The sequence below is a fragment of the Callorhinus ursinus genome, unplaced genomic scaffold, assembly GCF_003265705.2.
Source record: "Callorhinus ursinus isolate GAN/ISIS: 27379988/994484 unplaced genomic scaffold, GSC_fseal_2.0 scaffold134, whole genome shotgun sequence".
NCBI lineage: Eukaryota > Metazoa > Chordata > Mammalia > Carnivora > Otariidae > Callorhinus > Callorhinus ursinus.
The window spans coordinates 375,532-383,984 of record NW_027397196.1 but is presented as its reverse complement, the minus strand read 5'-3'; the positions used below and the strand labels follow the sequence as shown (position 1 = coordinate 383,984).

The window sequence follows — 8,453 nt, the reverse complement described above, 5'->3', positions numbered from 1 at the left end:
TTGAGCTACTCCAAACCTCACCCTCCACTCCTGCTGCAGCCATGAACATTTTATAAGTTGTGTGGAGCAACTGACGACCTTTCAGCAAATCTAGAAGATAGGCAGGGGAAGGGGGTTCACCGGCAGGAAGGGAGAGTAGCTCACCTCCCCCACCCCTGCCCCCCGTAACTCCTAACCCCACCACTACCACCATGTGCTGGACTCACATCCAAAGTAACAGGAGAGGAAGAAGATGAGGATGAAGATGAGGAGGAAAGTCACATCTGTCTCCAGGATCCCTGCCGATTTGGTGGAAGAGGAAATGGTTCAGTCCGGCTGGGGATTCCTCACAAAGATCCTGGCTTCTGGGTCCCCATATGCTCACCGAACTCATCAGCCGAGAAATGCCGCGTCCAGAAGGACTTGCCGTTGGTGAGGACCATCTCGTACTCCAGCTGCAGCCCATCTCCCTGTGGAGAGTGTGGAGGCCTAAGGGGTGAGGGGGGGGCCTGGGCAGGCAGGGGATCAGCAGGAAGGCTAGGAGGAGAAGGCCCCGGCGGCCGTCCCAGCCCCTTACCCCACACTTGCTGAGTGCGATGTACCACCACCTTTCGCGCACGGAGCGGAAGCTTCGGCCGCTGGAGCAGCTCAGGTAACGGGTTCCCTCCTCTGACACTACCTGGGGAGAAACAAGAAGAAGGCTGAAGCCTGTCTGTGCAGCCCCCAGGCCCTCGGCCTTCAGCACCTGCCCACTCCCCCAGACTGGGCCCATACCTGACAGCCTGACCAGGCGTACTGGGTGGTGAGGTTGATGACCTGGTTGTTCTCGGGCCTGATCACTGACTCCTTGGCCAGGCAGTCCTGGGGAAGGCAGGGCCATGGTCACCCCCTGGCCAGCCTCGACCTTCCCCCCTCTCCGCCCATACACCCTTCTCACAGCCTTCACCTTGTCCCCTGCCTTGTACACGGCTGGCCACTGGGATGGGTCGTCGAAATAGAGGAGAATGTTCTGACAGCACTTGGCCTGCAAACCCAGAGATTTTGAAGTTTGGGGGAGTGCAGAGAGCTGGGGTGGCCCTTGCCTTGGGAGGCCAAGGGAGTATCCAGCCTCAGCATAGAGACTAGTTAAGGAAGGCTCACCTCAGGGTATCGGAAACGGAAGTCCAGTCGGCCATAATCCGAAAGAAAGCAAAATCTCGTCAGGAACAGCCAGTCCTGAAAAAGGGGCCCAGTCCTGCTGAGTCCTTTGAAAACTCTCCTCGACTCCACGGGCCCCCAACTTTCCTTCCCTACCCTTGGGTACCTGGTTTCCCAAGAAGCATAAGAGGACGAAGTTACATCCCAAATTCTTCTGTGATCCCTTCGCTTTGGGGCCAGGATTCTTGCCTCAGAAGCCCCCCCACACCCCCTCAAGTTTCTTCTCCCCTCAAACACTTGTCCCATTTTCCGAGTGCCCTGAGAAAGATCCTGGAGGGCCAGATACCCACCCAGGCCACGTTCAGTCCCAGATACCATCTGACTGCCACCCCCCAGGGTTATCCACACACATGCCCCCCAGAGGGGTCCCGGAGACCATCTCATGCTGGGGCCCTCTCCGGGCCCTGAGCAGGAGCGTGAACTCAAGACTCTCCGCGGAGTGAAAAGTGCTGTCCCTTCAGCACCACCTCGGCGTCCCCCGCCCCCCCCCCGCCCAACCCCCACCCCAAACTCCGACTCTCCCAACCAGGCCCTCCTCCCCGCCCAGCTCTGACCTCAATGTCCCTCCTACAACCCCCAAGTCTCTTCTCGAATCCACAGCCCCTCTCAGCCTCAACACTGACCCAGTCCCCCCCCCCCCCCAACCCCCCCCCCCCTTCCCCCCCCCCCCCCCCCCCCCCGCCCCCCGGGGCCCCCCGGGAAGGGCGGCAGGGGGCGGGGCGGCACCCTCCTCCCTCCCTTCCCTCGGATCCCAGGGGGCCCGGCGGGTGGCAGGGGAGGGCCCAGCGCGCTCACCTCCTTGGAGCTGAGGTTGCCCCGCACGTACTTGGCCCGGACGCGGGGGGGCAGTGGCAGGAGCAGGAGCAGCAGCGGCGGCAGCAGCAGGAGGCGCAGAGCGGCCGCTCGCGGGGGCTCCATTCCGCCCGCTACGGCCCCGGCCCCGGCCCCAGCTCCGCTCCGACTCCCGCTCCGGCCGGGCGACGGCGGCGAGAGCGCGCGGGCCGGCCAGCGCGCGCCCCCGATTAAAGGGGCCGCCGGCCGCCGCGCTCCCCGCCCCCTCCTCCGGGATGGCCTGGCCTGCCGCCTTCCCAATCAGTGTGAGAGAGGACGCCCCTCCACCCCGCCCCAGCCTAAGTCCTCCCCTCTGAGAGTGTCCCTGACACCTCTGGCTCCCCGTGTCCTACACTGAACTCCCATTCCCCCAAGCCGTGCCGCCTCCTCCAGACTGCCAACTCGGGATGACCCCCCAAACCATAGACCCCAGCTCTGTCCTGACCTCCCCCGAATTTAGTCCCCAAACTGCTCTTTTGTTGCTCATCCCCGCCCCGCATGACAGCCATCCCCAGCTGTGTCCACCCAAAATCCTGTGGACTCTGTGAAGTGCCCACAGAGACACAGAGGCGGGAGAGGGAAAACCACTTGTCCTGGGTCACAAAACATGGAGATGGCACAACCCTGGGCCACAACCACTCCACTCCATCACCTGACCCTGTCCAGTCACTGCTCCCTGGGGTGTGAAACCGGCTTGCTGCCTCTCAGAAGAGGTGGTGTTGTGAGAAGTCCAGAGTAGACTGAAATCAACTACCTGGGTTCAAAACCCAACATTGCCACTTTCTCATTAGACCTCAGCCAAGTCCTGTAATCTCCCAGTTCAGTCCCCTACCAGCTGGTTCCAACCTTATGGTTTCCCAGTGGGCAATGAGGATCCCTGGAAAGGCTTTAGAGAGTAGCGTCCAAGTCCCTCAGCTTCATTTTCCTGATCAGATTCCAACAAACATTTCTAGCTTCGTTCCTCCCCCTCCTCTGCAAAAAATGTGTTGCTCCTCAAAATATCATTTTAAAAAACTTTCTAAGCCAGGGGCCAAGCAGGAAACATAAGTGCATGAAACATTTCAGTGCGAGAGAGTGTGAGCCCCGTGAAAAGGCGGCCTCTGCTACTTGGCTTGAGCCAGTTGTTGCCAGAAGGGATAGTAGGTCTGCTGCCAGATCTTTTCTTTTTCTTTCTTTCTTTCTTTCTTTTTCTTTTTCTTTCTTTTTTTTTCCAGAGAAGCCAGAAATGTGTTAGGCTTTTTTTGTTTGTTTTGCTTTTGTTTTAAAGCAAACTGATTTGTAATAGTAGGCAATTAATTAAAAAATGTAAAATATATCTTGGGCCGAAGTAAAAAGTCTGTGGGGCAGCTCCAGGCCTCTTCTGCCACTCCTGTTGTGATCCTGCAAACACAGTTCCTGTGCCCGCTGGACCAGGAGCCCATCAAGGGCAGGGCCTGGATGTGACGTGACTCGCTCTAGGTCCCAGGACAGCCGAGGGATATGGACTATATGCACATACTGTCCCACAGAACAGCATTTCTAGGATTGCCTGAGATGGTTCTTTTCTTCCTCTACTAGTAAGTTTTTACTAATCTTAAAATGTGTAAAAGTCTACGTCTGCTCCTTTCTGAATAACTCCCTCATCACCAGGGCAGGATCATCACTCCCTCCTTGCACTCCCGGCACATAGTTGGCTTCAGTGGCTGAATGTGTGGGACTGACTAAAGCCCCAGGTTTCCCCAGCCCCCTGGTGCCTCAAACCCCAGGAAGGTGACAAGTGACAGTATCTTCCCCTCCCTCTTGGACCCAGAACTCAGAACAAAGCAAAGCTGCTGTCCTGGGTCAGCCACTCACTGAAAATCAATAGGACCATGTAGAAGGTACTTTATTGAGGTGATTAGGAGTGCCCCCAGCCCAGCCTCCGCCCCCTCAGTACAGTCTCATGGGTGGAAAGGACCAGGCCTCTGGACTGCTCTGGGCCACCACCCAGGAGAGACTGGGCAGTGGGGCAGGGGGGCTGGGGCTCCAATCCAGGGCAGAGGTTCTGGGCAACAAGGGTGATGGTGGCTGAGGCACGGGCTGTTGGGGCCCGACCCCCCAGGGCCGCGGAGGGGGCGGTGTGGCTACCAGCCAGATGCTTTTCAGCAGGTCAAAGGCTGTTGGGGGGCCCCAGGCTGCCCCGGATGGCGAAGGCAACAAGGGCAAGGGGGGTGGCCAGGGACCTTTTGGCGGTGCCAGGCTCACCCTGTGCACCATGGGAGTGCTGGAGGTGTGAGGCATGGCAAAGGTGAGCTCCTTTGTCCTCTGTTGCCTCCTCTGCCTCCCCTCCCCTGGGGCCGGCTCGGGGCTGTCGATCCAGGAGGGTGTCATTCTTCGGCTTTCAGGGCCCCCAGGCTTGGTCCCTGACACAAAGGAAAAAAGCATGGGGGACAGCTGAGCCAGAGCAGACAAGAAGGGGAGTACAGGGAGCAGGAGGCAGGCTCACCTGGTAAGGGTGGCTGGCAGCCACGGAGCACCACGGTGAGGTCGGGCACACAGCCATGGCAGGCCTGTAAGGTGTTCACAATGGCATCCCTGGCTTCTTGCACTAGGTTCCTCCTGGGGAAGGCCTGTGGCAGAATCAGCTGGCACTGCAGCTCCTCCAGCAGCTGCCCCAAGCCAGGGAGCTCTGGGGGACTGGGTGGGCCTGGGCCAGAGCCTCTAGGCACCTGGTTCTCCTTGCCCCTTGACTGCGGGGCCGGTTCTTGGGCCCGCCTTGGGCTTGGGGAGGGTTTGGTGGGCACTGAAGGGGTGCCTGGCTCCAGGGACTCACAGCTAAGCAGCCGTGCCACGTCCAGAGATTTCACCTCATGGTTGAAGAGACCCCGGTGCTCCCGGCTCAGCCGGCCCTGGGTTATGACCACAAGCTTGGGAGCAGTAGGGGCCACAGAGGAATCCTGACTGGTCACAGGAGGATCCTGACGGGTCAATGGCCGGCGGCTGCCCATCAGGGCCTTGTTGCGCTCCCGCCTGGTCTTCCGACGGCGGACACGACCAGGTTTCTCAGGCCTCTGGAAAGGCTGGGGGGCTGGCCCTCGGGGGTCCATAGTGTCCTGGAAGAGAAAGCTAGGATGGTCAACCATATGCAGGTAAGTCAGGGACTAAAAGTGAATGGTGAGAAGAGGAGATGGTTTGGGCTGAGGTGGAAATACTATTTACGGAGACGAGATGGAAGTAAGGTAGTGGGGAGGGAGCGACTGGCAAAGGCTTGGTCAGGTAAGGAGTCATAGGGGTTGGGTGGGGTCAAGGGAGTCATGGTCAATGGGAAGATTTGTCAGGGAATAGACAAAGGGCTACAGGGTACAGGGACGTGAGGAAACAGCTAAAAGATGGGGGGTGGGGACGGGATCATGAGACCACAGGGATCTGGGGAACCAGAAAGGGATTGTGGACAGAGGAGAAATGTAGGGATAGAGGAAGTATTGTAGAATGCAGAAAGAGATGGCAGAGGGAGAAAGGCAGAAGAGAGAAACGGCAGAAAAGAAGTTGGAGAGGCTGAGAAGACCTCGGGAAAGCAGAAAGGGCAACGGCAGAGCTACCAGGAACTGGGGCCTAGTCACGGGAGCGAGGTGGCCTAGGGTAGGAGACCAGGCAAGGGTGGGCAGTTGAGGTTAGGGAGGGGGGTACGGTCGGTGGGGGCAGGGCGTGGAGCACCTCACCTTCTCCTGGACCAACGAACCCCGCCCCACACCCACCCCACGTGGCTGTGGGATGCAGTGGCTTCTTTTCCGCGGTAACCCTAGCTCACGACGGACCGGGGTCTCTTCCGGGCCTCACGTTGGCCCTCCTGTGCACAACGCGCATGCGTGTGTCCCTCCCACGCCCTTTGGCTTCCTGCTCCAGTGACGTGGGCACGAGGCACAGAGTGCCGGTTATAGTCCCGCCCATTCCAGCCTTACTTTCAGAAACCTCTTTCATTTGTCCTTGGACCCCTCCCACCCACCAATTAGCTGTGAGGCCCACTGGGGCCCGCCCCCTTCCTGAATGCTGATTGGCTTAGATGTCTAATAGCGGACTTTCTCTCCGGAAAGTGCGAGGAGACGAGGCACAGGGGAAAAGGGCCATCGTAGTCTCCATTTGCTGCCGGTCCCCAATCAGTGTAGAGTCGTCATTCAGAAGCTGGATCTGGTGTTAGGACTCCCCAGGTTCAAATGCCCAAACTAGCATATTTGAGTTGTGTGACCTTGGACAAGTGTGTAACTGCTGAGACCCTCAGTTTCCTAATTTGTAAAATGGAGTTGGTAGTAGTATGAGCCAATATACCTAACCTGAAACAGCGCTTGATTTGAATGAAATGAATGCCTCAAAGCTGTTTCTCGCTAAGCTTTGCTTCCAGAAGTGCTTCTCTACCTTTCTAATTGATCTGTCTATACTTAGTACCTCAGACTTTTTTTTTTTTTTAAGATGTATTTATCTATTTGAGAGAGAGCGAGCATGAGCAAGGGGAGGGGCAGGAGAGGGAGAGAGAATCCTCAAGCAGGCTCCCTGCTGAGTGTGAAGCCCGATGTAGGGCTTGATCCCAGGACCCTGAGAGCATGACTTGAGCTGAAATCAAGAGTCCGTAGCTTAACTGACTGAGCCACCCAGGCACCGTGCCCCTTCCTCAACCTTTAAAATCAAGCTATGACCAGAGTATTCCCCATGCCCTAATAAGCTATATATATTTCTTTAAGATTTTTTTAAATTTATTTATTTGACAGAGAGACAGCGAGAGAGGGAACACAAGCAGGGGGAGTGGGAGAGGGAGAAGCAGACTCCCTGCTGAGCAGGGAGCCGGATGGGGGGCTCCATCCCAGGACCCTGGGATCATGACCTGAGCCGAAGGCAGATGCTTAACAGCCACCCAGGCACCCCCCCTAATAAGCTGTATTACCTGTGTAATACTGCTTACCCAGTCTTCCTGATTTTTCAAAGCCTAACTCAAATACTAGTGGGAAACCCCTCACCCTCAGAGTCCTTCTCTTCCTCCCTCTCTACTTCTCTTAATCACAGCCTTGATCCTTCTCCCAGCTGTGTCTGATCTGTCTTCCCCAACACGCTGGGACAAGGCCAGGATCTGACCCATTCATTTAATATTCATTCAAGTTCTCGTGAGCAGCGATGGTACTTGGTACTATGAGTCAGGCCCTGTTCCAGGCCAGGGGATGGAGGCAAAACATTAACATGATAAATAAGACTATCTCAGTATCAACCTACCTAGAAAGAATGAATAGGTGGGCAGGTCCCATCTGGGAGTAGAGCTTCAGGAATATAACCAGGAAGTTTAGAGGGGTAGAGGAGGTCCCTGAGAACAGGAAGAGCTGGGAAGACTTGAGATTTGAGATTAATATGGGGTGTTGAGGGGCGACCTTAGGTGGCCTTGGCTATGGCTGTAGGTTTCAGAGCCCAGACACACCTGTGGGTTTAGGGAGGGAAATGGAGGCCACGGATCTGCAAGATGAGCTGGGCGGGAGGGGCGCCAGGCTGGACCTGGGCCTTGAAGCATCTCTAGTTTCCTTTCTCTTTCTGCACCTTCTGCTGCCCTCTTTGCAGCTGCCTGTGATGTATGTAATGCAAAGCTATGTAGTTTAGATCTTATGCCACAAACACTGGTGCTTTTGAGAGGGGGGCAGGGGTGGGGGCATGAGCAGGTAGGCTCACTAAAGTCCTGGTGCTGCCTTAAGCCTGACAACTGAGGCTCTTTTTTCACATTTTGCCATCTTCCTTTTTTCTCCCCACCTCGGTAGAAAATGGGAGCGTCCCCTCCTAGCCAGGTGCGTGCGAGCCACCCCCTCAAGCGATCCAGGAATGGACTCCTCCACTCACTCCCGTCCCCCCCCACCACATGAATGAGAAACACACACAGCTGGTGATCACACACACACACACACACACACACACACACACACACACACCTGGTGATCCCGTCCCTCCACTCACTCCCCTCCCCCACCACGTGAATGAGACACACACACAGCTGGTGATCTCACTCACACACACACACACACACACACACACACCTGGTGATCCCGTCTCACACACACACACACACACACAGCTGGTGATCACACACACACACACACACACACACACACACACCTGGTGATCCCGTCACACACACACACACCTGGTGATCCCGTCTCTCTCTCTCTCACACACACACACACACACACACACACACACACACAGAAGAAGCTCTAGATTCCCCCTCCCCCACTCTCGGCCTTTCAGGTAGTTCGCCCCTCCCCCTGACACCGGTGTGGTCCTTTCTCCCTCCCCCACGGGTGCTGGATGGTCTCGCCTCCCCGTCCCCAGGTGCCCCGGTGCGCTAGCGGCCGCCGCCCGAGAGAGAGAGAGAGAGAGAGAGAGAGAGAGAGAGAGAGAGAGAGAGAAAGAAAGCGCGAGAGGGAGAGGGAGAGGGAGAGGGAGAGGGAGAGGGAGAGGGAGAG

At 57.0% G+C, this 8,453-nt stretch overlaps 3 protein-coding genes across 7 annotated transcripts in view; 1 reads left to right on the top strand and 2 right to left on the bottom strand.

Annotated features, from left to right (window-relative positions):
* TMEM145 (transmembrane protein 145) overlaps nucleotides 1–2,161 on the bottom strand; it is an 8,312-nt gene extending 6,151 nt beyond the window's left edge. For all 4 annotated transcript variants that reach the window (XM_073890229.1, XM_073890231.1, XM_073890232.1 and 1 more), the window contains exons 1-8: nucleotides 1,972–2,161; nucleotides 1,120–1,194; nucleotides 926–1,003; nucleotides 754–840; nucleotides 557–658; nucleotides 365–449; nucleotides 207–278; nucleotides 22–90 (exon numbers count right to left, since the gene is read on the bottom strand). In XM_073890229.1, the coding sequence (XP_073746330.1) occupies nucleotides 22–90; nucleotides 207–278; nucleotides 365–449; nucleotides 557–658; nucleotides 754–840; nucleotides 926–1,003; nucleotides 1,120–1,194; nucleotides 1,972–2,094 (691 nt within the window). In that variant the 5' untranslated portion in view covers nucleotides 2,095–2,161. The remainder of the gene's footprint in view (nucleotides 1–21; nucleotides 91–206; nucleotides 279–364; nucleotides 450–556; nucleotides 659–753; nucleotides 841–925; nucleotides 1,004–1,119; nucleotides 1,195–1,971) is intronic.
* Nucleotides 2,162–3,865: 1,704 nt separating this feature from the next.
* Nucleotides 3,866–5,849, bottom strand: PRR19 (proline rich 19). Of its 2 annotated transcripts, none has more exons than XM_025850056.2 (3): nucleotides 5,685–5,849; nucleotides 4,472–5,078; nucleotides 3,866–4,388 (listed from the first exon to the last, which is right to left on the bottom strand). In XM_025850056.2, the coding sequence occupies exons 2-3, from the start codon at nucleotides 5,070–5,072 to the stop codon at nucleotides 3,916–3,918; spliced, it is 1,074 nt and encodes a 357-aa protein (XP_025705841.1). In that variant the 5' UTR covers nucleotides 5,073–5,078; nucleotides 5,685–5,849; the 3' UTR covers nucleotides 3,866–3,915. The 2 variants fall into 2 exon arrangements, with proteins under 2 accessions (XP_025705841.1, XP_073746348.1); XM_073890247.1 differs by lacking the exon at nucleotides 5,685–5,849 and adding an exon at nucleotides 5,531–5,640.
* A 213-nt stretch (nucleotides 5,850–6,062) lies between these two features.
* Nucleotides 6,063–8,453, top strand: part of PAFAH1B3 (platelet activating factor acetylhydrolase 1b catalytic subunit 3) — a 4,931-nt gene continuing 2,540 nt past the window's right edge. The window contains exon 1 of the mRNA XM_025850055.2: nucleotides 6,063–6,170. The gene's annotated coding sequence lies outside the window, so the exon portion shown is untranslated. The remainder of the gene's footprint in view (nucleotides 6,171–8,453) is intronic.